Source organism: Carassius gibelio, chromosome B15 (assembly GCF_023724105.1).
Source record: "Carassius gibelio isolate Cgi1373 ecotype wild population from Czech Republic chromosome B15, carGib1.2-hapl.c, whole genome shotgun sequence".
NCBI classification, from domain to species: Eukaryota; Metazoa; Chordata; class Actinopteri; order Cypriniformes; family Cyprinidae; genus Carassius; species Carassius gibelio.
Window position 1 is genome coordinate 20,605,975 of NC_068410.1, and position 27,880 is coordinate 20,633,854.

At 36.3% G+C, this 27,880-nt stretch overlaps 1 protein-coding gene across 7 annotated transcripts in view; it reads right to left on the minus strand.

Annotated features, from left to right (window-relative positions):
* The window catches only part of LOC127972817 (teneurin-4), a 205,920-nt gene that overhangs the window by 110,949 nt on the left and 67,091 nt on the right, over positions 1-27,880 (minus strand). For 6 of the 7 annotated variants that reach the window (XM_052576618.1, XM_052576621.1, XM_052576624.1 and 3 more), the window contains exon 4: positions 9,770-9,988. The exons of the other annotated variant lie outside the window; for it this stretch is intronic. In XM_052576618.1, coding sequence (XP_052432578.1) covers positions 9,770-9,988 — 219 coding nt within the window. The remainder of the gene's footprint in view (positions 1-9,769; positions 9,989-27,880) is intronic. 7 annotated transcript variants of the gene reach the window in all.

Genomic DNA, 27,880 nt, shown 5'->3' on the forward strand with positions numbered 1-27,880 from the left:
TTCATTAAATGTTTAGCTAATGTGCTACTAGTACTAAGTGTTTTTTTAATTAAAAAAAAAAAAAATTACGCTTACCAAAATGCAGATAGTACAGAGTGCAAAACACACTTCTGAGGACATAATTCCACAATACAGGTATGTGAAAAATTGCTACCAATATGTAAATATACTATATCAAAGACTATAGAATACCCAAGACATGTCACTCATATAGTTTTGAATGGGGAAAAATGCAACGCTCAATATGGCCACTCAATCGCAGGAAGCTCCGCCTTCTGAATGAAAGAACCAATCACTAATTGGTAAAGTCAGCGTGCGTCAGCTGCCGTTAGAAGTCCTGGTTACTATAGAAATAGCCAGAGTTCTGAGACATGCACTTAGGACTGAACATGCGCAGTGGCTGATCTTAGCCTGAAAAATACGCTTTTTATAATGCTATTTGAGCAAAAGAAACAACATATATGACAGATTTGTTGTCAGATTTCTTTGGTGATTTCAAATATTACATTTAATCTTAAGCTTAGGTAACAGTTTTGGAAAATTTGATGTTTCCCCATTCAAAGACATAGGAGTTGCACTAGAATGCCTGAGAGGCATTTCAAAGATGGCTGCCGAGTGACATACCTTGTCTTAAAGGGACTTTGAATATATGCAACAGCCTTTTAGTAGGCTAACTGACAGATATTAAACAAATAAATAGTCGAGGCATACTTTTATTGAAAAAATCAGTCTTCAGAAGAAAAACAAACAAAGATTATGCATAATAATGAGGACATCCTTCACAGCGGGATGTCTGAAGTCCGACAGTAATTGTCTTTTGTTACAAAAGCAGAGTGTTGATGGCTGTAGCTGCAATGCTTTTAAGGAAATGAAGACAGAGACGGAACTTCTTAGAAACTGTCAGCACAATCTGGAGAAGCTGTATCTGTAAATTCATTCTTTCTAAATGACTGCCACCACCAATTCTAAACATAAAATATTACATAAACTAGTCAATCATCAGGTTTTGAACATCCTGATATATCCACATATTTTCCTTACGCCTGAGATACATGTGAGTACACACATACTTATCAAAACAATACGCCTCGCAGATACAAAATAATTTATGGTTGCTTGACTAAACTGACCTTCATAACCACTAACTTTTCTATCTTAGCAGAAACATGGACAATGATGTACAGAATAGAGCTTCAAGTAATTAAAAACCCTGAATCATTCCTTACTTTTGAACACTGCACAAAAGTTGCATGCTTCGAAGGTCTTACCGCAGTTTCACACACCAAGTGACACAGTATGTTCTCTGTTGGAGGCATGTCACCGGGGTGAAAGAATGCTAGTTCTCACATCTCTCATATGACTAAATGAGTGCTCTGCACCATGTGGTGAGTGCACATTTCTGCTGAAGATCATTATGGGATGCGTCACTGACAGGGACCACGTTACTTTTTTTATTCCCTTTCATTTTGGGCACCGGGCCGGATCATTTGTCAGAGCCAGTGACAGATGGGCCCGTACCAAGCCGCATTCCCACAATCCTACGCTACCAATTACTCAGAGCTCTGTTGAGTCTCTGAGCCAAGCTGATGATGGCCCTGATGAAACCGGATCAAAACAGACGGAGAGCTGGAAGAGAGGTAAACCATTTCCCCTGCACTATAAAGGTACGCAACGTGCGGGCGTACTACTACTATGAAAGTGGTGACATTCAAAGAAGGTTAATGTCAACAGCTTGTTTGATTGAATTAATTTGTAGTTTTTAAAGCTTTAATTTTTTTCTCTCTCCTATTGCAATATAAAATGCAGTATGCAAAAAGTCATTCACAGGTTGATTTCGGAATCAATATAAAAACTGTGGCTCTTAAGAATGTAGCATTCTACTCAGAACTAAAATTTTGCCAGGGAAAATAAATTATAGACGTACAGCCCCTCAGGTAACAACAACAACTGCATGAAAACCCCATTATACATGTTATGAATGCTACAAATAGTAATGGACTTACAACAAGGTTAGGCGATGCATCACCCCATTTCTAAACACTTCACTAAACATCTAAACTCCTGTGTTGTGTTTTCGGAACAAGTTTGTCTTAACGCAGGGTTTTTATTCCCTAAACAGCAGCCAGTAAACAGAAGTGCTGATGCAGCATTGAAGGGTTGGAGCTTTATTTCTATTGAAAAGCACAGAAGGTAAGGCTCATTCGAGTCCTTGAGACAATGAGCATAATAAGACGAGAAGCAATGATTCAGCAGGAACAATTCAGCGCAGTCCAGAAGGACCTGTAAGAGTGGAAGGTCTTTGATCGATCTAGTTTGCACAATTCCGTTTGCCAGCAAAGAAGTTTGCTTTGCCATTAAAGAACTGACAAATCCGGAAAAGTTCTTAGGTCTCAAATGGTCTTCAAAAAAGAAGCAGAGTATTGTTTAACTTATCATATAAAAAAATAATACAATTTTTACACACTTCTGAGGAGAACATTTACAGAAAATGAAGCCTGTTATAACACTTTATAATATTCTTTACTTATTTATTTTATTCTGTATGGTTGTAATGAGAATCATTCAGAAATATTCATGATTCAGTAAAAAGCACTGTATGTATGTGTGTGTGTGTGTGTGTGTGATATACACATGCATGCATACATACACACACACACACACATTTATTTTATTTAAGCAAAATTTTTACTTTTCTTTAAACAAACATGTATTTTATCTTTTATAAAATATAATTTCGGAAAATAAATCTGGATGTTTTTTTTTTTTTTTTTTTTTTTTGTTAGATTCACCCTCTCTTGAGATTAAGAATATAATAGGCATCTAATTATTCTAGATGACACTTTGCTGGTTGTAAAATTGCTTTATGATTACAAGACAGCAAATGAATAAAATAGCAATTACAAAGGGAGACAAGCAGTTCTCTGTGGAAATCCCATGGCATATTTATGTAGATTAGCAGCATGTTTTAAATGGGGGAGGGGTGTACTCAAAAGAGGTGCAAGAACTTTACTAAAACATGTTAAAAAGCTAATTTGATCTGTGAGAATGTTCTTGATTAGTTTGACTCCGTTTAGCAACAGATCACAGTCCAAAAATATTTCAGAAGCTCAAGCTCAATTTCTCTCAAGCTCAATATTTACAGGCGTCAAAAGCCCATTAACGTTGTCTGAAGTCAATCTCCAAGGAAAACTGGGCTGCTCCAGTCAGCAGTGTAAGTTAACCAACGAGTGACACTAAAACATCAAACCCTGGAGCAGAATTGATTTGTTTATGAATAATTGATAAGAAATGTGGTGATACAAACGTATCTTTAGAGTTTCATAATTACAAAATAAATCCTCTGTGTCCATGTAGCACAATGGATACAAACAATTCCAGTCAAGAGAGTAAAAACAATTAAGTTAATATTATAGTTAAGTTAATATTTAAGTTATATTAATTTAATTGTCTTTAAATAAACTTTACCGAATGGTGACAGGCAGATGGACTGAATGATTGCAAGAACGATAGATAGATAGATAGATAGATAGATAGATAGATAGATAGATAGATAGATAGATAGATAGATAGATAGATAGATAAATAGATAGATAGATAGATGTGTTGTATCTATACACGTATTCATATTGAATTGTTCATTACAAGGCTTTCGTTTCGGTAAGCACTAAAAACCGAATGATTTCGATTCTTGGTCTAATCCTATTACATTTGGAAAATAAAACAGCTTAAAGTGTTTGAAACATAATGTTATCAGTGCCACTGCGCTCAACAAGGCAACCCAAACGACATAACAGGCTTAACGTTAGTGGACAGACCCGCAGGACATACACTGTGTAATGCTCCGCGATAACCTTCCCTTGCTGGGTTGGGTTGCGTCGAAAGTTGATGATCTTGTATCGACGATAGCCAAAGATATGTCAAAAACGTCAGTGGTTGGTAATATTCAAATATATTTTGCATTTACAATTAATGTAGGCCTGTAACATTCCTATTTTTATTAGGCCTGTTATTCTTAATATTATGAAGATACTTTTATTTTTTAATTAAAATTACAATTAATTTGCCCAACAATAATCACCAAACTGACATGCTTGCATAACAAAAATGTACAAAAATTTAGGCTATATATTTACTCCTCAATTTAAAATGTAAAAAAAAAATGTTGCGCAAACTTTGCACATTGCTTGTGTGTGATATCCATCTGCTCGCCATCATGGATTAAAACAGAAATTTTCCAACATTGCGATGTAACCAATTACCCTCATAACAAACTCAACCGTTACACCACTGCATCGCATCATACTGTAATACCCCTAAAAGAAATATAGATAGATAGAAACGTGTTTGATTTTTCCTCATAAATTTTTCATGAGATGTACCTATTCCATTTGGAAAGTGCAGATAACTTGTAGAAAGTTTACTGGTCATTTTATTTAAAGTAACAAAATCCGAGCCTCACTCTTGACAGTCACACCTGAGAGTGAGAACTCGTATGACGTGCCTCAGACACCCGATCAAACGTGCAATGTGTGAGATGGGCTGCAGAATTAATCTAAATCCCTCCGCAAGACAGACAGATCATTAAACGACGTCCACTGCTGCAACTCCAGCAGCTAAAAATAAGACGAATGCCCACAGATTGTTGAACATTTGTCTATCCCGCTAGCTTCATTTTCTGATCGTGAATGTCTGAATATATTGTGGTGGATACAGCTTTCTGAACAGCGCAAAGAGCCGACAGCCACCCTGAGTGTTAATGGAGGGTTGGGTGTCTGTGGTTTTCACACATTTTCCTCCATTCAATCATCAGTTAAGGTGTTGTTCCTAGCCATTAGGAAAGACGGATACATGCGAAAATACAAGCTGTCTTCACGGGTTTCATATGAAGGCTAGCAGATATAGCTAACGGCGCTCAGAATCAGTCATGCTCTCAAACTCATCAAGTGTGAGTAACTGGCGGCCTCGCTGACACCTTCGCAGATATACCGAAGGAATAAATACACCAGAAATCTCTCACTGCATTCGAGAACCTGTTGTTTCGAAGATCATGCCGAATCAAAAGCAAATGTGCTGTTTTTCATTAAATAAATATGTGTCATTTTTGTGTCCCCTTGGGTCCTGAAGACATATTTGACGTTGAAGCGTGCAGATGGCTCTGTCTGGCACTTTGTTATCACCATGGTAACCTCACAATGGATTTATCTAAATAAAGCGATGATTCAGGAGCATACACTGTACATTTACAATAGGTGACAATGCATTAGGAAAACAGCTGGCTGGTTGCAATTAGAAATATGGACAGCGGTCGCATCCAGGTGCCTAGCTGAACGGACTATATAAATAACTCGAATGTTCTCATTAAAAATAATCGCAGGTGAAACTCGCAGGAATGGCGAGTAGGAAAAAGCTCGTCCTCGGTGCCCTCTGCAGCTATGCCATTTGTTGCTTATTAAATCTCTCTTTTCCTGTCTGCTGTGATCTCTCCAGTGGATATATGTCCCGGTGCTAGCCCGTAAACCTCATTCGCTTCCCTCACGCCAGCAATGGGAGGGAATGATTAAATAAGCTCTAATGAAACCCAACTGATCTAAATGCGGAGCTGCAAAGTGACCCTGCCGCTTAATTTCCACCCGTTCATTCCTGTCTGGTCAACTGCAAAAGCATGTTGTGCAAGCCCTTAAAGGGGATCCATACACCATTAGTGGCCCACTGTGGCCCGAACCCCATGCTGCTCAGCGTAAAAGGATGCTAAGACAAGGGGGCTCTGTGATGAAGAACAGGGGCTCAGCAGGGAGCCCGTGGCCCAATAGCCATCTCTCCAGGAGCAGGACCCTGAGAGAAAGCCAGGGGCCATGGAGCAACACATGCTCAAAAGAAAGACCTCAAGCTTCAACAAATCCGTCCCATCAAGCTAACGGGACCTAGCGGGCATAGAGATCTTTCACTCTTTCTTTTTTATGTTTTCCAACTTGCTTAGTCTCAGCCCCTTTAAATACAAAAAAGACATTTGGTTTGTGAACTATAGTTGAGGGAATTTCTGCAACAAAGACAGATGAATGGAAAAACACAATACAGTGGAGAGCGCTTTGGTGAAAAAACGCTACAGATGCTGTTTTTTTGGTTTTAATGTAGAATCACTCTGGGAAAAGTGAAATTGCATCCGTCTGATAACTCCATCTCTAGTTGATAGCTGTAAGTAGTTGTCTGCAGATGTCAGGTTTAGCCTTCCCATGTTCTCATGTGTAATTCCTCCTCAATTGCTGGAAAAGCGTACCAAATTCCTCTGAAAAAATGCGCAGTTTTTTTCAATCCACAGCTCGAAACCCTGAGCTAAGCCATTTGAGCTTTAGTCTCAGCACTGGATCACATTTCTGGAACTGCAGAATAACCCATGTTTCTGAAGACACGCAAAATCATAACAACACCGGCAACATGAAACTGGGCCTTTCAACTTCCTTATCATTTTACACAAGAAGCTTACCCTGTCCATGCTCTTTCTCTCTCCAGAATTTGACAAATCTGTAACGCTGAGCTGAGTCGGGCTCAATAACAGAGCCCTGTCACAACACAGTTAAAAATGCTTTAATATGCTCCCTTAATATACAGACAGGGCGAAGAAATGGGGACGGGAGGTATTAACGCATATGACTGTCAACTCTAAAAACATATCAAAATGTTACAGACTCAAACCAACATAACACAGATCTTTCAAGACATCTGCTCGTGTTTACGTGAGGGCAGAGTGATAAAAGTGGGTCAGAAACTGTGAAATATTTGGCACTAACTGCGCTAATTAATCCACAGTGTGCTTTGGACGGCAATTTATGCCACTCAGCGTGAATGTGTAGGCACCTCTTCATTAAAAACCAAGGACTGTAACAAAGGACGTGACCACCTATCCAAGAGTCTGTCATTACTGCATCGCTCTTATTAAGCCTTGAGCTATCTGGCATATCCGTATAAGTAATATGCTAATACTTGGTAAATGAAAGCAGCTGGCTGTTTATTCTCAGGTTAAAAAAGCCTATCCAAATCTCAAAAAAGCGGGGAAAATGGTTAAAATTGACTCATTAGGTGGTTTAAGTAAATAAACAACAGTGCTTCTCTTTTCTTATTATAATTGTGTCCTTGTTCTGTTTTAAAGCTCAGCAAATACAGTTGCCAAACAATCAGAAATGACAATGATGGTACTCTTCAAAAGAGCAGGCTAATTTACATAATTTACCACTTGTTTACCTACAATCACAATGGCTACTTTGACACAGCCAGTGTTTGGATTGACAAGCATATTTACTAGCAGGTGACTCTCAAATTGGCATTTATATGCAAATCAACAAGGGAACTGAATTCAATATAAACACGTTCTGGTGGTTTTCAAAACCTCAGAGAAGATGACAGCTATACAATTTGAAACTGAGGGCAAATAATAAGTTGGGTGGCAACTAATTGTCAATATCAACCAAACTGGAGTCACTCTGAATTAACCAAACAGTATGAACAGAGTCATATTTAGCAGTCAAAAACTCTACAGACAAGCACAATGTGCTGCTGTATGAACATAGCCATCAAGAGTTTTGTCTTTTAGTGCAAAAATGACTGGCAGTGCAGGAGCGACCTGACTTCAGATGAAAAGTTACTGACTCGTGAAATGTGAAGTAAAGAAAGCAGGATCAAACTTCACACCAACCTCATGCAACACAGTATAGCCTCTGGCAGGAATCTCAGTTCTTTACTACCAGGGATGCTGAGCTTAACTCCAGCACATAAACTTCCTTTTTCACGACACTGTGGTACGCTACTTTGTCTCAGTCAAATAGAGCCTTATGGTGCCTTGCATAGCTCGGAGGCAAGAGGCCAATTCCTTTGGTGAGTGTGCTACCCCTCACTGGCAGCCCGAGGGTAACCTATATACCAATGCAAATCACAGCCATTTGTCGGAAAGATAAGTCCCATCTTAGCAGGAGGGTGCCACCGCTAGGTGACCGGGACGGTAGCAGGCTGCCGTGTGGAGAAGGGAAACTTCTTGCCATGGGAGGGTAATTCATTGCTTTACGGAGGGCCGCGTGGAAGCAGGCAGGCACAATCCTCTTGAGCTTGATGTAATTCCAGCCTTAGGTGGTTAACTTGTAAAGGCTGATCAATTATTTACAGCATTTTTTTGTTCTACTCTGTAAAGAAGCCTTGAGGGAGAAGCCGAGAGCTGCTAGCGATGACAGGCTTCATATCGACTGCTCAACATCGGCATGCTCTCTGCTCTCCTCCAATTATCAAAGTGACGTGAAGCTTTCTTATCTGAAAAGGATGTTAACAAATCTTATTTCTAATTTGGTTAGCTGACGCCGTACAAACATCTTGCAGCGCAGACATCAGTTCAGGACAATAAGTTCATAAACACTATATGATTGGTTACAGTTTCCAACTAGAGTATCTACATTTTGTCGTATATTGGCTTTACTGTTAGCGGTGGTAACAATGTTAAAAGTAGTCCAAAAAAAACTAAAAAACATCAATGCCTAGCAAACAACTTCATCATATTTGAACTTACTGGACCACAATAGCAGCACAATGCGATCATTTCATAAATCCATGTGCTTTTCATCAGCAGCTCATTAGTAAGGACATAGTAACTTGTAAAATTGATTCATTGTGGTTAAAGTTCCTGCTGCGCTGGTCACTAGTCCCTCAGCAGGGTATGCTATTAAGCTTTTTTATCATTTACAGGCTTTCAATTGATTTTATCTTTAATTAAAACTTCTTGACCTTTCTAACACTACACAAAGTTAATGAAGACACCTCTAAAATGATCTGAAATGGTAGCAATCAAATTACTGCAAGAAATACAGACAAACTCAATCTCACACAGCTAAGGTATCAAAACTGCGATCCAGGTCATCCAAACAGAGACGTATATCGTAAACCACTTCATAAGTCATGGCACAGGGTGAAAATAAATAAATGGTCATAAAAATTGAAATGTATTGTAAATTTGGTATAGACTATTTTCACTCATGATGCACAGTGCATCAATTTTGGAAATCAATAACAAAAATAACACTTTAATTATAATAATAATAAAAAAACTATTTAAATTCAAATTATTCAACTATAACACTTTAGCATAGGGCCAAATTCTCACTATTAACTAGATGCTTATTAGCATGCTTATTGATAACATATTGGCTGTTTATTAGTACTTATAAAGCACATATTCTGCTTAAACATGTATAAACTTAACTACTGCTACTAACTAATAATAAGCAGCAAATTAGAACTTTATTGAGGCAAATTCATAGTTAATGGTTTGTGAATAGTAAGAATTGGACCTTAAAATAAAGTGTGAGCTGATTGTATTTTAGAATGAATGGTAAAATGAATACAAGTAAATTGGTAAATTTTTATTAATTGTTAATTTAATTAAAGTCACCCTGTTTAACAAAAGCACTATTAATAAATATGATTAAGTGCTGTAAATGATTAACAGAACAGAAATCTTTAGAGCAGCTCTAAACTGGAGTACAACAGATTGCAATAAATCTTCAGCGTCTCTGACACACCTCACTTCCTGAACCCCAGCCAGAAGCTTCTCTTCTCAGCAGGCCTTAGTTAAGAAAAAGAAAAGTTCCCGCTAACATCTGGCCTCCGCTGCTATGCCCAAAATATCCAGAAGAAATGAACGTTCGGCCTGTGGCTTCCTCCACAAGCTCCACAGCAGGTCCAGCAGGGGATGTGGAGACCCGTCTAGCAGGCAGCGATATTGAGAGGGACTCACCGTTAGGAGTTGCAGTGGCTGGAGCGCCGACGTTCCCTGAGCCGGTTTTAACTAAGAACAAATTGGGGCCAAACTCATCTTCTGACTCAGAGTCCTGGCCGGCCTGAGCCCCACTGTTACCTAGCAACCTTCCCTTGCTCTGATTGGCTGCATGGGAAGGGGGAGGGTAAGGAGAGTCGACAGGGGAAGAGGAGGCAGATGAGCAATGGAGAGGAGGACCTGTAGACCACAGACACAGACAACACACGGGGGAGAACTTAAAACACCACATAACCCAAATTAATAAATTAACAGCACAAACATGCAGAGAGAATAAATAAAGGCCATGAATGCACAGATAAAAGCTGTCTGTCTTGATTTATCTGTCTTTGCTCTTTAGATCTGCCCAGTTGACAGAGAGATTGACACAACTGATACAACTTTTTTGTTGCTTTGTTATTTCAAAAATGATTTTTTTTTTTTTAGGTTTTTTTTTTAGTTTTTTTTTTTTTTTTTTACATTTTCTAAAGACAGATAGACAGACTAACTTTAACAAAACATCAAATGGAACATTCAGAAAGGATCACTGCTGATAAACAGTGATTGAAACTATTAATCAACAGTGAATAAATCAGTCATTGAGTGAATCTCACAAAAACATCCAGGTGAGGTCAAAATCATAAGAAAAAAAAAATTACATTTTGCATTAAGAAATCAAAGTAATTTTAGGACAGTTAAGATTTTAAAATATTAACAGTTAAGTTATCAGTTCACTGTAATTAGTTGTCTTTTAAATAACTGAAATCTGCATACTTTTAAAGCAGTACTATAAATATTTCCATGACATATCAATACTTAAACATATAAATAATTGTAAATTGTAAATGACTTTTTTTTTTTAGATGTAAGAACAACAACATTAACAATAAATATTTTTATACAAACCAAAGCAAATAAAAACTTTATTATTATTTTTCTTGTTGTTGTTGTTTTTTCTTGTTTGTTTGTGTTTATCGCCATGGCAGCTTCTGTGCCTATTTTCAATTTTCAATTATTATATTACCCCCCCCCATCTAAAACTCTAAAACTGTTGTTGTTTTTCTTGTCTATTCATTATTTTTAATATGTAAAATGTTGAATTGCATTATTAGAAATAATTAAAATGTGAAAAAGCACCAGACAATCCATATATATTTTACCCCCAAAAATGTAATTTTACTGTAATGTATTTATTTATATATATATATATATATATATATATATATATATATATAATAATAATAATAATTATTATTATTATTATTATTATTATTATTATTATTATTATTATTATTATTTTTATTTATTTATTTTTTATATGGAAAATAAATACATTACAGTAAAATTACATTTTTGGGGGTAAAATAAGACAGACATGATCTCGTTGTTGAAAGGTTTTGTGGGATTGACCCAAATAGTAAAATCTAATTTACACAGGTTATACAAGCAATGATATTACAGTACTTTAAAGAAGTACAACTTTAACAGAACATGAGAATGAAACAGCCTGCTGGGGAAAATACACACACACACACACACACAACTTGATTTGCTCCCATTAAAATTGTGCTAATCTTTTCTTTTCGACCAAACCCTTGTGAGATATGAGACTGCATAAGTACGAGAACAATAGCAGCATTTTTACATACAATTCTGTGGCAAGATATAAATATCCACTAGCGAACATTTCAAGTACAAAAGTACTCGCACAAGTTCACAAAGTTTGCCCAGTTGTAGGACTTAAATGGGGTTTACACTGAGAACAATGTGTCTTAGTCTTTTCTTATATTATCACATATAAGGAGCAGACGAGCTGCCAGGATTATCATTCAAAGTTAAATAAAAATGTTGCCTTATATTTCTGGTACAAACACATGTAATTACTGCAAGGATGAGGTACAACTGACTGAGTGAAAGAGAATTAAGAAACAATTAGTGAAATTACCATATAATTCATTAAAATGCCAATCAAGTCTCCCGACTGTTAAATCTTAAAGATGGAAGCCTTGTGTTCCAAACTCATCATTCATCAATTTGACAAGTCTTAAAACACATTATATAATGGTCCATATAAAATGAGGAGAAAACATGCTAAACAAAAGCAAGTGACATTTTACTTTTAAAGCTAAGTCAAATATTTATGTACTGCTTCGTAAGATAATAATTGGCTGTAACACCGTTCAACTGCAACACAAATAATTGTGTGCGTTCAACACAAAAACATACACTGTTAAGTTCTTCCTAAGAAGTACTTTTCGTCCTGATGTAGAGAGTCTTTACAAGCGATTTCAACAGGAATTCTTTGTGCTTGTGTTTCATGAACGAGCTCAGATGATTGTTTCATCAACTTCAGGGTATGGAATGACACTAAGAGGTTCTTTAACTTTATTAAATGTTTAGGTACTGTATACTTCATTGATTTGATGGTGAAGCATGAAAGTCTCTGAAGTGGAAATCTGTGAATCAACCAGCGTTCAATCTCTGATCTCCTGCCGGGAACACGCCGCATAACAATGGAGACTATTAAGGGGGTTGTAGAACGGGTTCGGTATGACTGAGGAGGGAAAGCAATAAGGATTTGTCTTTTTAAACTTGCCTAAAGGTAAAGTTTGTATAAAGATCAGTGTCCATAACCTAAAAAATCAGGTTTGGGGTGTTTCTCTTTGATTCTCTGCGCTGCCTGCACTCTTTCAGGCTTGATTCACTCATTACTCTAATGAGCCTAAATTCCCTTTAATTAAGTCTGAATTAAATACACAGCTTTATTTGTAATCTGGGATAATTAATCTGACACAAAAGACAGAAAAATAACCTTCCTAATCATGGATCAAATCAATTTCCCTGAACGGATTGCATAAAAAGTTTGAGTTACTGAAAATATGAAAATCTCAAAACATCCATGGATGGAAAATCTTTTTAGAGACGTTTTATTTCTCATGAATCATTTCTTGTCTGACAGAAGACTACTTATTAAAGTTCTTTAAAAGTGCTGAAAGTCACAGAGGAGCATGAGGAAGTTTTGCATTCCTGTGCACGCGGAGGGGTGCATTTGTCTTGCAGGCTATGGCGGCCTGTTTTTAATTAATTCTACCTTGTGTAATTTATTTTCATTTCTCTGACTTCCAGAAGCGCTATGAAAGAGAGGAAAGGGAACTGGGAAGGTGAAGCAGTCATTTTGTAAAATAAATGTAAATGTATGATGATGATGATGATATGATTTAATAATTCAAACACAATAATATACATTAAAAAAGTAATTTAGATTTTCAATCTTTTTGCTTTTTATTATCATTACATTATTGTTTAGTAGTAGCACAATACTGTAAATCAATATTAATTTAATAATACTTAAAATAATAAGTATAATTGTTTTAGATTTTGTTTAATATAAAACATTTAAATGTATTACTTTGTAATTATTATTATTATTATTACTACCCAATAAATATGTATTAATATTTGTTTTTATTTTCATTTTATTTACATTAATATTATTATAATTAGTAGCGGTAAAAGTACTAAAATCAATATTAATTTAATAATAATTTAAAACTATTTGATTTATTATTTTATGTTATATATTATATTATATTATATTATATTATATTATATTATATTATATTATATTATATTATATTATATTATATTATATATAATAATATAATACAACATATAAATGTATAATGATTATGATAAATATTATAATTATTATTATCATGTAATTATTTAAACAGTATAATATACATTTAAAAATTAATTTAATTTAAATTTTATTTTTTATCATTATTACATTATAATTTTGTACTGTAAATCAATCTTAATGTAATAATATTTATAAAATGATTATACTTATTATTGTATATTGTTTAATATAAAACATTGAAATGTATTACTTTTCTTTGTTATTATTAGTTATTATTTTCATTGTCATGATCCGATAAAACAAGAAATCAATACTAGCATTATTTCATACTGTAATAAATAAATAACTTGTTAGCATCTACTTTAGCAATATTACTACTTCCACTACTACTACTACCATTACTAATAATAAAAAATAGGAATAAAACACAAAATTATTGCAATCAATATTCATTTATGATGTTGAAAATCAACCAGAAAAAATAACAATTTATTACTAACGATATTTATTATTATATGCAAACCCAGATAAAGTAATGAACATTATTAGTAGCAGTATTTCAGATTACAACTAGATAAAAATTGGACAGTTTTCAGTTTGAAGGTTTGAAAGATTAAAGTGTGAATGTTTTGAAGGTAATACAGTGCATTCGTTTCTGAAGCCAACTTAATAATTACAAATAACATTATTTTCTAAGAAAACATAACCAGTGAATGACTATCTTGAAGCTACCTCTGCATATCTTGTTGTATAGAAGAAAGACTTTTAACCTCGAAGAGGTGTTCAATTCTTTAGTCGCTTTATACGTCATAGTACCACAGCAGTTCTCACATACAGATTTCTGTAGCCTCATATCCTCGTATTCTCCGTCTGACAAAAGATGTAAGTTGAGTCAGTTCTCTTTCAGCCCGTTTGCTCTTATTTCAGTTCCTGACAGACTTTCCCCTGTGGCCTGCCCTTCAAGTCTGGCCGTTGACTGCAGCGCTCCTGGGGCACGAGCGCAGCGGGCCACCCACGCTAACACAGGCCCTAATCTACTCAGAAGTCACCTAATTAAACGAGCAGGCGAACTACCGGCGGGCCCCGATTCGCAGGTAGGCTGAGATTTTTCTGTCGCCACAGCAACCCATTGTATCTTCCCATCTCCCAGGAGACCCGGCTGAACACAGAGCCAATTGCGAGGGCAATTGGTACAAACAGCAGGGGCAGCTTTCTGTTCTGCTTGGCCTCAATGCTTGAATAACACCGCCCTGGCCTCTGGGCCATCTTCAGACGTACTTTGCACTCCGAAACGAACATCAAAGCCCGCCGAGTAAAGATGCTTTAGTCAGTGAGGTTTTCAAATAGGACGTCACACCACTTAATTCGCTCTAGCTAAGAGCTTTAGGAATTATGTCATTATAATCAATAAGAATGCATTATCGGTAATCAGTTCGTACCATTACGAAGACTCTTCCACCAAATTAAACTGATGAAGTCAGATGTCGTATGCGTTATCCAATGCACGCATTATTTTAGCAACAATAACAACATGGCACGAATCAAATGGGAAGATTAGACTAGCATCTATGAGAGTCTGCTGGAGATACTGGATTTCACTTGTAAGCGCAGTTTGATGGCGAACAAAAATAATCGCAGTGCGGATGAAGGGGCATCGATTGCACAACAGCACAGCTGCTGATGGTGAAAAGAAGGCTGAAATGGCAGGAAATGAGTTACTACCACAGTTCTCACATCCATAAAATGGTTGAAGTATACGAGACCATAGGGTAGTATGGTTTTATGACAGTGCTGTGCTTAGTGGGCAAAAAGACCTAAAGAGCAGGTTGAAGCATCAAATATTAAGCACGGCTTTCCGCAGAGAAATTCACAACATGCTTTCGGTGCTCCAAAGGTGTGTAAAATTTAATAAGAAAACATTTAAGTAGAAATCATTTTGGAGACGTACCATGGTATTATCTTTGGAGTTTGTCAAGCACGATGTGATCCTGAATGAAACATTTCTTTTCTTTCTTAACCCTAACCATGCAACAAACACCCGCTTACCCCCATTGTAAGGCTTGGAAGAGCAAAGACAATTTTTTTATATAATTTCAGTTGGATTATTTTGAAAGAAGAAAGTCACATACACCTGGGATGCTTCGAGGGTGAGTAGGAGATGGACTAATTTTCTTTCTCGGGTGAACTAACCCTTTAAAATCTTAGGGTTGTTTATTATTCTAGCCCTAAGCAACATGCTAATCCACGCTAAATTAAAGATTTTAAACATTTTATCAGACAAAATAATCTCTTTGTGCTGATAAATTTCACTATGACCACTATAAAACTAAGATGTTAGGATACTCTGCATTTCGTCAGCCGGTTCCCTGATTAGCGGTAAATCGGCAACACCTGCTTTCAAATGGAGCGATATTTAATAGACAGAGCCGTAGATCACTGACAAGATACACAATATCGCGTTCATTATCGAAGGCGATTCATCTGTGTGTGTGTGTGTGTGTTTTAATGTAGGTAGTGGCACTTTTTTTTCAATAAACCTATTCAGTATTTATGTTGGAGCCTATATTAGTTTATGTATTTAGTACACTTTATCAAATGTTATGAACAAAAACTGATTATCTTTAACCTTTCTGAAGAGATAATAGCACTACTGTAGCATGGTACTGTGACATTACCTTTTCTACAATGGTCCTTCATGAATTTGCTCTCACACTAACTAACTGAGAAGTATTACTTTTTATGTGATTTGCAAATAATGTGGTAATTTGTGATATCTAATTGTGTTAAAAACAAAGCAATCCTTACAGAAAGCATAGTGGTGCTACTACAATTGCTTTTTTTATCCATGCTTCATGGTATTTATATGGCACTACATGTACTACTGTGGTATGTGTTTAAACCCCATAGGGCAACCATGATGTATCTACCTTTTAGATACTTTTTACTGAAGTTCGTATTCATCATTGTCAGCATAAAACAACACCCTAAGACAATGCAATCTCTTTGTGGTTCTATATCTAGAAATGCAGAGGTGTTCTTTTGTCTTTAGCTGAGGCACATCTTCATGTTCACTATAACCATTATGGTTACCAAGAGGAAGCCGAGGGCTGAAAAGATTTTACAGCTGACAGGAGAATTAAAGAGCAATAAGTTAGCCCAACTTCTCTGGCTCTTGCCTTCAAGATAACAAGATCTCTGAATGTCTAACACACAAGCACTAAAATTAAGAGTACCATCACGTGACTCGTGTCACTTACACATCACACTAGCTTTCAATTCGCTTCAGGCAAAAAAAAAAAAAAAAAACATTCCTTACAAGTGTGAACTGAATGATACAAGGTGATAAAAAGTGTGTGCTTAGTTTAAAGCTTTCAAAAGAAAAGTACTGTGATGTTGCCATGGTCAGGGTTCTATCACTTTTTGATTAATTAATTTCCATGGATTTTCACAATTTTTCAGAACATCTGTAGTAATACAGGAAAAAACTAAAATCATTCAGACCAATTGTAAATCCATATGATAAATCTAATAAAAAGAGTCAGCTCAAACTCCCAAAACACACACCATGGTATTTGTAAGTTGTCCTCAAGGTACTTGAAAAACAAATCATGCTAATGCCATGGTTCACATCCAAATAAATAAAGAAATGGACAAATACACACACATTTTGGTATTTGTGTGTTAGTGATACCATGTTCTAAACTTCTCTAAACTTCTCACAGCAGATCAGAGTATTACTCACTGAAGCGTGAAACCCTTGCATCATTCTGTGTAATGGGAAGAAATAGATTCCTGACGCTAAAACGTTTTCATATCCGCTGTGCTATAATACAATGAAAACCTGCAGCTTCAAAAGTAATTGACCTGAATGTCCACAATTTTTGTCAAGTATGACATGTTCCTGGATAAACATATTTTGTTGATATTACTTTGAAATTGCGGGGTGACAAAGCACTTCAACATTCCCGGCAGTCGCAGAGATAATCAGAGATTATCAGTGGCAGTAACTCCCATCAAAACCTCAGGTGTGGATTTCTCATCCAAAGGTCAAGCTATGTAAGTGCTAAAATCGCCAAAGCTCTCAAATCCGGTTCTGCTAAGAGTAAAAGTTGCATTGAACTACAGCAACAATATCCCTTTAATCCTTTTTGCCATAAATATGGAGCAGAAATACACATATTTGCATAGTGAGAAAGTTGAAAGCCATCCCTTGACATTCAGCATTCATGCACTGATGATTCGTTTGATGGTGAACTCTCTAGTCGATTAGGGTTTTTGGCTTGGACTTCAAATGCATTTTGCCAAGTGACTTTTTGGCATGTAGAAAATAACCCATTAAATAAAAATGTTTTTTTTTTTTTTTAGACCACGTGTATTAGCTTTGAGGTCATCAAGCATGCTAGCATACTTCTAAAAGCTGACAAAATTAGCAGATACACACATTTACAGATACACACGTCTTTCTCCTCTGGGAAAACGGACCAAAAATATTGATGACTCATCCTGCACTACAAAGATTTGTCCAATTAAATGCTGTCTAGAGTGAAAAGCCACACCCTAATACCACCAGACTACTTGACTACAAAAGAAAATCATCTCCAAACTTCAAAAGGAAAAATGTCGGCAAAGAAGCACTACCATATTCACTTATAAAAGTATCATCAAGTCAAGGAACCACACAAATATGAGTGGAAGGTGGATTGCAATTGGAAAAGTCATAATTTTCCTAGACTCCATTGCATGCAATCAATATGTTTGCATTTGAGGAGCAGCGTAATGCACAAGAGTTGAGACCAAATTGTAAATAAACACCAATGTTTTCTTTCATTGACCATGCGTTAATGGAAATTACATTTCTGCCTAATAAAACATCATTTAACGACCACAGAGACAAAAGCACCATTTAAGACTGACCCAAACAACACATTTAAACCATCACTGCAGCACTTCCTGTTTTCGGAGAGGATGCAATAAAAAACAGTAATTAGGCACAACCAAACTATTAGTCCAAATATTAATCAATATGAAAGTTGACAATTTGTGCTTTCTTCCTGGCTTATTTTGTTCTTATTATATGACTTTATACATAATTTTTACATTTAAACTGTTAAAAGCCAGACAAAACATCATGTAAATGTTTTTTTTTTTTTTTTTTTCTTGTTAAGAGTTTTATAATGAGCCAGGTTTTATTTATTTTTTCGTTATTACCTGTTTTGCTGTTGTATTGCACATGTTAATGCTTTCAGTTGATTTGTTAGTCTTAGGGAATTATTTATATAATATTGAGGATGTTAAATAAATATAGATATGTAATTGATGAGATGTACAAATCTTATACCCTAATTCAGTGAGAAAGTAAGACATGGATAACTTCATCTACAGTAGAGACAAGGCTTTTACTGTTTCTCTTCTCAGTCACCCTCCACTGCCTGTCTTTCCTCACCTACTTTATTTACCTTCTCTTAACTTCCCCGTCTCTCCTTTTTTTTTTCGGAGCGAAAGGGACTCCGCTCCGCAATTCTTTGCCTTGCTGAAAGGCGCCATCTGTTCTCCTGCTCAGTGGCGGCACACGACACGAGGGAGCAGATTGAAGCCTGGAGATTGGAATCAAAAGAACACTGAATGGGGAGTTTTTTCTTTCCCCATCTTCGCCGCAAATCTGACAACTGTTGTTTAGGTCCCACACAGCTGCCACTATGGAGGCACCTCAGCTGATGAGGCTTTCGCTGAATACACAAGATTTCTGCTCAACACAATGTTAAGGATTTGTGATGCTGATGTCCTGTAACATGGACCCAAATACTACTAATGGATATATATATATATATATATATATATATATATATATATATATATATATATATATATATATATATATATATATATATACACACATATATATATATATATATATATATATATATATATATATATATATATACACACACACATACAGTATATATATATTTCTAATCTAAAATCCATTCTGAATGGACAAACAACTGTAAATAGCCAATATAATGTAGAGGTTGACCAATAATAATAAAAAAAAAAATGGAGAGGATATTTCAAGAATTCCATGTAAGACCCCTAATTATAGCACTGTGTGAGGGGGAGAAATGGTGTTGTTCACATGCATTATAATTATATACAATTATATTAGCATTTACAACCATTATAATGCAGCTATTATATTTGAGCTTTGCGGAAATAAACTATAAACTGCAAGGCCAAAATACATATTATTGCAAAACATGTTTAAAAAATGTGTTGCATGAAAGAAACTATACCTAAAACTTTTAAAACTATAGTTGAAAACAAATGATTGCATTTATGCAATGTTGATAGACTTGATAGTCATTGAGTGGTTCTTCATTTGAAATAATTAAATCTTCACCATTTACTTATCATTAATATTGTTGCTGCTTCTGCGGCTATAATAAAAATAGGCTTGAGTTATTATCTGAAACTAAAACTAAAACCCTAACACATGGTTTAACTAATATTTAATTAAATAAAATAACATTTAGTCATTTTTTCATTTCAGCTGGTTTATTTACCTTAGCTAAAATTAAAATTAAATTAAAAACTGACAAAAGGCTGCAGAAATTACAAAAACTAATCAAAGTTTACATGAGAAAGGAACAAATAAATAAAATTATAATAGCATCTGAATGATACTAAGATAACACTGATTGTAATGTATATATACTGTATTGATATAAAATTCAAGTGATCACAATTATACATATATTGACTACTTTACGGCTTACGTAGCTCATACAATCTTGTTCACAAAGTATTTGTGTGCTAATAGCAAATGCTAACATAAAATTTGCAAAACTAAATGGTTATGCGATCTCTTTTGGCTGCATTTGACAACAATATGCTAATCCTAATAATAAAAAAACGTAAATTCATAAATTTCTATGCAAATATCTTACAATATTCTCCAGCCAACAACTTGCACTCAGACAGATATTCTCAGCTCCAAGCAGCAATGTTCCTACACTGATAAAGGCTTCAGAGTCTTTGCTGTCAGGATTTAAGACTGAAATCTGGATCCGTCTGATCTTTTCTTGTCTGCTATTGATGTTTACACTCAGCTCGCATGACATGACAAGGACTGACACTGCCAAATCCCCTCCAAGATAGCCCATTCAAACATCCCTGGGGCTCTCTTTGTTCTGGAATACGAAGGGCAGGTTCACATCTCTTCATCGCTTCACGTTAACGATATCCTCCAAGCTCACCGTCACCATCCTCCTGTCCCTTGCCGGCACGTGGGAGCTCTTTCGTCCCTGAACCGAGAGAGCATCTCCTCTGAGGTCCCATCTCACAGAGCAAATGGCCTAAAAACCGTCTACTAATCGCCTCCTCGGCGGAGCTCTCTAGACGCGCTCCCACATCAAAGAGGCCAGTTCGTGTTAATCAGTTTAAAACACATGTTCCTCTAGCAGTTACTCTGTCAGTAGCCACCAGAGCAAACATGGCTAACCCTAGCCACAACAATGCTAATAACATGTAATTAGCTTGTGTCCTTTCTGAGGTTGTCATTTGCGGGTTGCATTCGGCCTGTTGTGAATGACAAAAATAATCAAGAAATCCATTCGCAATCCTCTTAAAGACTCAAAAGTTAACTTTTGGTGTTGGAAAGAGCAAGCCAAGCCTGCAAATATAAGCAGCTCATTAGTGCTGCATGTGGCTAGCCTGCGGCGTTGATGCGCGAGGATGGCTCCATAGCGCCTCTGTGCATTGAGGGCCTGGCCTAATAAAATGCTAAAATACACCCTGCAGAAAGATGCACACAGCTGATCAAGTGGTTCTAATGCACCGCTTCTATATAAAGGCGTGCGGAAATGTAAAACTTTTCTCTCAGCAGGGAATTATGATGAAAGATGGACAGCTGAACTTTCCTGATAACTACAGATTTATTCACAAGCCAACTAAAGCCTGCTATATGCTGTGTGGTTTTTTGAACCGTCAAGCTAATGTAATGACAGATTGGATGATGGGATCTCAAAGAGACAGAGCAGGCAGACTGTTTGACATATACTTTATTCCTTGCCAAACTGTACAATAATCTGTAGCCAAGACTTCAGCATGGACAAAGCCGGCTGACAATGGAAGAGAAGCGACACAAGACCAGTCTCAGATATCATTCTGTACTTGCGTCCAAAACAGTGAACGCCATACAGGCTAAAAATCCCTTCATGAATTCAAAGGAATTCAAAGACTCCATACGATGATAAAAATCATTGCATTGCAAATCATGCCATGAGCTTAAAGCATAGTGGTTCATGTCTGGTTTTGGACACCCAACTCCATTCCTAAATTGTTCAATTGAATAAAAGTGAACAGAAGCGTCCAGAAATGTATCAATATTAGCATGAACTGCATAGACCCAACAATAGACAAAATGATTGCAATTGCATAGGCTGAATTGGAAAATTGACAAGTATGGGCTCCAAATGTTTCCTGAATTTGATGCTCTTAGCCAATAATTTGCAGCACAAAACAAATTGCGTTTGGCACAAACCACGTTTATCCTCACTGCAAGTGGACGCACATTTAACAGGACTTTTGTTCATGATTTTCGAGGATGTCCAACATGTTGGCATCATCTGGCTAATTTGGCTAGCTTGTACCAAGTCACAGATGACTTTGAGCCAAAATACTGTAGTGGTTTGATAACAAAAGATGTTTCCTTGTTTCTTTGGAATTGTTTTACTCTTCTAACTATGCATATATAGGTAGTAATATTTTATTATTATTAGCATTTGGCATTGCTTCTTTGTGTTTTCGGTAATAACAAACTTAAGATCATGTATATACTTCAAAATCTTTCTGCGCAAACTGACAGACATTTTTACCTAAGCATCAGGCCTTATGTCTCAACGGCTAAATGCTAATTTTGCAATATCCTGACTTTTTAAAGGGGGGGTGAAATGCTATTTCATGCATACTGAGTTTTTTACACTGTTAAAGAGTTGGATTCCCATGCTAAACATGGACAAAGTTTCAAAAATTAAGTTGTACGTTTGAAGGAGTATTTCTGTTCCAAAAATACTACTTCCGGTTTGTCACAAGTTTCGGAAAGTTTTTTTCGAGTATGGCTCTGTGTGACGTTAGATGGAGCGGAATTTCCTTATATGGGTCCTGAGGGCGCGTCTGCCAGAAGAGCGCGCGCTCCCGTATAGCAGAGCACTGAGAGCACAACAGACTTCACTGATCAGAGCGAGAGCGTCGCGAAATGTCACAAAAGGAGTGTGTTTTTGGTTGCCAGGGCAAGACAACCCTGCACAGATTACCAAAAGAGAAACAGCATTAAGGGACCAGTGGATGGAGTTTATTTTTACAGAGCATCAACGGAGTTGTGCAAGTGTTTGTGTTTGTTCCCTGCATTTCGAAGATGCTTGTTTTACAAACAAGGTCCAGTTTGACACCGGATTTGCACATCATTTATTTCTTAAGGATAATGCAGTCCCAACGAAAAAGGGTCACGATCGTATGTTGGATCCGCATTAGTGATCGACCGATGTATCTGTTTACCGATATTTTTCCCGATATTTAAGCATTTTTCCATAATCGGGTATCGGTTTTGTAATATCGGATTCGCCGATTTACGGCGCCATCTTGTGGCCGTTTTGAGATTTCCGCCATTGCACCCCGGGCGTCTGAGGAGATCAGTCAACAACAACTCAGTGCATAGGTAAATATATGTTCTACTTGGTTTGCTTTAATTAATCAACTTTATTTAACATAACAGACATGCACAAATGAGATCTGAGACATAAATTCCTGATATAGTTAATTTATGCAGCTTGTTTCTAAACAATTGAGATGAACTCATTGAGTCACGTAGTGTAATTCATCATGTCCTGCCCCAATAAAGACGTATCTTTACATGAATTAAATAAAACAGATATGAATGAGTGCATGTTGAAAATAAAAGCGTTGAATTTAATTCTCTATCTGTTGTATTTGCTCACCATTAGTCTAGAAGAGAAAGTTTGTTCATATTGCTTAGCAACTGACGGATGATCTGGAGGCTTAAGCACGGCCACTGAATGAAACTTTTGACAAGATTGTCTTGTTTAAACACCCTAGATTATATTATCATTTACTACATAACAATTATTTCGCTAATACACATATAAATATAGCCTACCGCTTTGTGGAAATTAATTATTTATTATCTCCATACGCGATCGCGGTTGATTAAGTTATAGTCAAACAGCACTTTGTCAGTTGGCATTTCATGATTTAACGTTAGATTAAATTTAGATCATAAAATGCCAACTGACAAGTGCTGTTTAACTTTATATAGTCTCGGGAAAAAAAGTTCGTTCATATTGCTCAGCACCTGACTGGGTTGATGATCAGGAAGCCTCAAGCAATGCCACTGAATGAAACTTTTGACAAGATTATCTTGTTTAAACACCCTAGATTATATTATCATTTACTACACAACAATTATTTCGCTAATACACATATAGGCTACATATACCGCTTTGTGGAAATTAATTATTTATTATCTCCATGCGCGATCGCGGTTGATTAAATTATAGTCAAACAGCACTTTGTCAGTTGGCATTTCATGATCTAACGTTAGATTGAATCTAGATCATAAAATGCCAACTGATAAGTGCTGTTTAACTTTATATAGTCTCGGGAAAAAAAAAGTTCGTTCATATTGCTCAGCACCTGACTGGGTTGATGATCAGGAAGCCTCAAGCACGGCCACTGCATAAAATTTTTGAAGGAAGCAGGCTTACTGGGCAGAATGCTGAAAGACTCTGTTTTCTACACTAAAACCTAGTTCTGCTTAACTGGGAGTATTAAGTTACACTACTAAATAGCCCTCCCGCCCCCACCAATATGTTAGAATCATTTTTGTGCTTTATTTTTTTTACCTGTTTTTATTTTTTTACCTCATCAAAGCTTTTATTTTAAAACAAAGACACTTAGTAACAGTGCGCTTAAATTTTTTGGACTCAGACCCCTCTATTTATTTGTGTATAAATATAATGCTTTGTTTTTTTGTATGCAGGGAGGGAGTGATTGTTATAAATAAAATGGTTTGTTCAGCTCATTTGTTTTGTAATAATTGTCAGAAACAGAAGTATAACAGTAAATAAATATCGGTTCTGAATATCGGTTATCGGGTACATAAACATACAAATAATCGGTATCGGTATCGGTTATAAAAAATCAATATCGGTCGATCACTAATCCGCATGCGGTGAGTAAAACTGCTTCAAATATCTCTGTGTTATTAACTTAGCTATTGGCCGTAAGCACATCAAATAAACAACATGCGATGTTGTCATCAAACTGCACTTTCCACATGTACAGCTAAAAAAAAAAAAAAAAAAGACGACAAAGTGGAACTTAGTCATTTTCCAAAACCGCTAAGCAAATATATACAGTTTCAGTACATACCACATAGAGACTGATTGCTGATGCTGCTCTTGTTCAATTTCAGCCTCTGTATCCGATTCTGGATCATAAATATACGCTGAATCTGACTGTTAGTAGTGGTTTGTTTTGGTTGGTTTTGTCCTCACAGTGTCACAGCTTCCAGACGCGCTCAACCCAAAAGCCTACTGGCGCTTGTGATTCTTTAGCTCCGCCCACGCGTCACGCCTCCAGCCACTCGTGTTACAGACTATCTTTGTCTTATGAATATAATAAAACGTAAGACTTTTTGGAGTTATGAAGGATGCAGTACTACTCTATAGGTACTCAAGATTAACAGGATATTGAGTGAAAACGAGCATTTCACCACCCCTTTAAGACTGCATTTCTCCCTAAAGCTCAGTACAAGACCAATCTCTGCCAGCTCGAGCTGTTGCTATGGTTTACGATTAGCTAGGGATGAAATATTGATCCATTCTTCACACATTTGCTGAGACCACCATCCAAGAAAAATGCGAAAACGTACTTGAACTGCTTTCATGAAAGCGAAGAACGCGGCGCATAATAGAAATCATATGCAACGGCACATTACCAGAGCTATCCCGATGAAAACTATTGTATATAAATGATTGATACGAATTTTTTTGCCATTAATGGAATGGGGTAATGAGCCATTTCTGTGACTATTTCTGTCTCAAACATAACACAAATCAGTCACAAAACAAATCTGTGTGAAATAAAAGCATGAAATGTGAGGGGATGAGAAAGACCCTCCTGCTGCGTTAGTTTACACAGTACGTGGGTTGCTAATGGTTTAAATATCAAATGCACAAAAGAGGGATAATATAACAAACAGTATCTCCATTAAATTCTGAGTGACATATCTCTGGTGCAAAGCTTTAATTTAGCATTAAGCCCCAACCTCACCTGCTTGAAAATGGATACTTGAGCCAATAAGTCATATCATGATGAAAAAAATAATAATAAAAGTCATATCATACCATATATCATTACAATAATGACACAGCCTCTACAGTCTAATTTATTGGAGAAGCACAGCCCACATTCTCATTTGTTGTCCCTTTTCTAAAACAGAATGGCCTGTGTTTGATTTATGTGTTGTTCCTGTTGGGTCCTCTCTTGGATCTAGTAATGAGAAGTAGAGCAACAGCTCATTACAGATACTTCGACCGGCAAACTTTTGCACTGATGAGGTTCGGCTGAGGCCTTGTTTTCCAGTCAGCACAAATTCTGACTGTATGCGCACCTGGGAAGGCCCCAAACTTGGGCCGTCGTTATTATGGCATGAACTTTACACAACTAATCACTACCACTGCTGTCCTTCGTGTGGATATGCCCGTGCAAAACTCAAGTATCAGCAACTCTGTCTCATCCAGAATACACAATAATTCACACGAAATTGCAAATTTATAAGATATGGGTTGGGTCATACAAAAACATAAAACCTAAATCTAATTCCCATAAAGATCGAAAGAGTTTATTTCACAGTCCTTCACGTGAACATGTCCTTGCAAATCTCAAGTATCAACAACCTCATACAGAATACGCAATAATTCATAAGAAATGGTGCATTCATTTCTTACGCAAGTTGGATCATACAAAATGTAAAAGCCTAACATAAATATATAGCATAGCTTGAAAGAGTTGATTACTTTTCTTGGTCCTTCATGTGGTTGTGCCCTTGCTAAAAGTTATCAACAACATGATGTATTCCAAAAATCCTGAAAAATTATTTGAAAAAAAAAAAAAAGACAAATTTAACCTTAAAATTAACCTAAATTTGTAACAGCCTGTATACCTCAATTTCAATCCCTAATACTGTAGTTGGATAAACAACTATAAAATACGTAAATCAAAGTGTTAAGATATTTGATATACAATTTATATCAAGTTTAATAAGAAAGATTTGTTAGTGTAGAGAATTTAGTGCGTTACTCACAGTTCTGATATTTCTAGTTTCAATTCCCGAAAGCTATGATAAACAAAGAAAAAGAGAAAACTCACAGGTTTCTTTTGCTATAGGTCAACCTGCTCTTTAGCTCCAGGCCTCTGTGAATGCGGTCTGTTTGGGGTCAAACTGAGGAAAGCAGTGATTGTGTAACCTGTAAAAAAAAAGCAAGCCATCCATACAGCTGCGATAAGGCTGCCTGTGAGATGTTGACAGCAGGGCTTTGTGAGCAGCTCTGAGGGAAAGAAAAGGCTAAAATAAAACCGAAGTCACACCGAAACCCTCCTGACTGACACTAGGTAGACAGTGGCATTTCAGTACCTCAGTGTCCTTAAAAAGGCAAGCTTGGAACTTCTTTTTTAATGGGCATCGGACTCAAGGTTGTTCGTGAAACAGAGACTACTTTTAAAGACACATACTTGCCAGAAGGTTGAGCTAAATGACTTCTTTCCAGCCTCATTATGAGCATGAATGTAGGAACTGGTAAGATGATACAGAGAGCGGTCTATGACAGTCTTCTAACTTCAAGAGTACCAGCTTAGCTTCAAACAGTTCGTCAAGTGTGTTCTTTTTACAGCAACTCAGTCCATTCAATGGCTATCGAAGCTAATGTCTCCCGGCATCTATTTTTCAGTAATCCAAGTGCAGCTTCTGTTAACTTCAGTACTAAAAGGCAGAAATTTCCCAAAACTCTTTGGCAATGTTACATTTATAATAGTTTCAGCCTCATGGAATCCGGTTGGCTTTATGAAACATAGGTAGGTAAAAATATTTTTTTTCTTGTTCTTTTTGCCAATTAATGCTTTAAACAAATTTTAACTACATTTATATGAATACATAATTGTATCATTAGACATACAGTACAGTTGGTTCTTAAGCTTAAAATAGTTAACAAACTCTAGAACAACTCAACTCAACAAAATGATCAACTGTCAACAAGGCAACTGGTTCTTGTAAAAAAAAAATATATATATTTTCTACATTTCAAACATTATTTTTCCTATGAGTGGCTTGTCTCCTTATTCAATCTCATTCTGGGTGTAACTGTTGAATATCACAA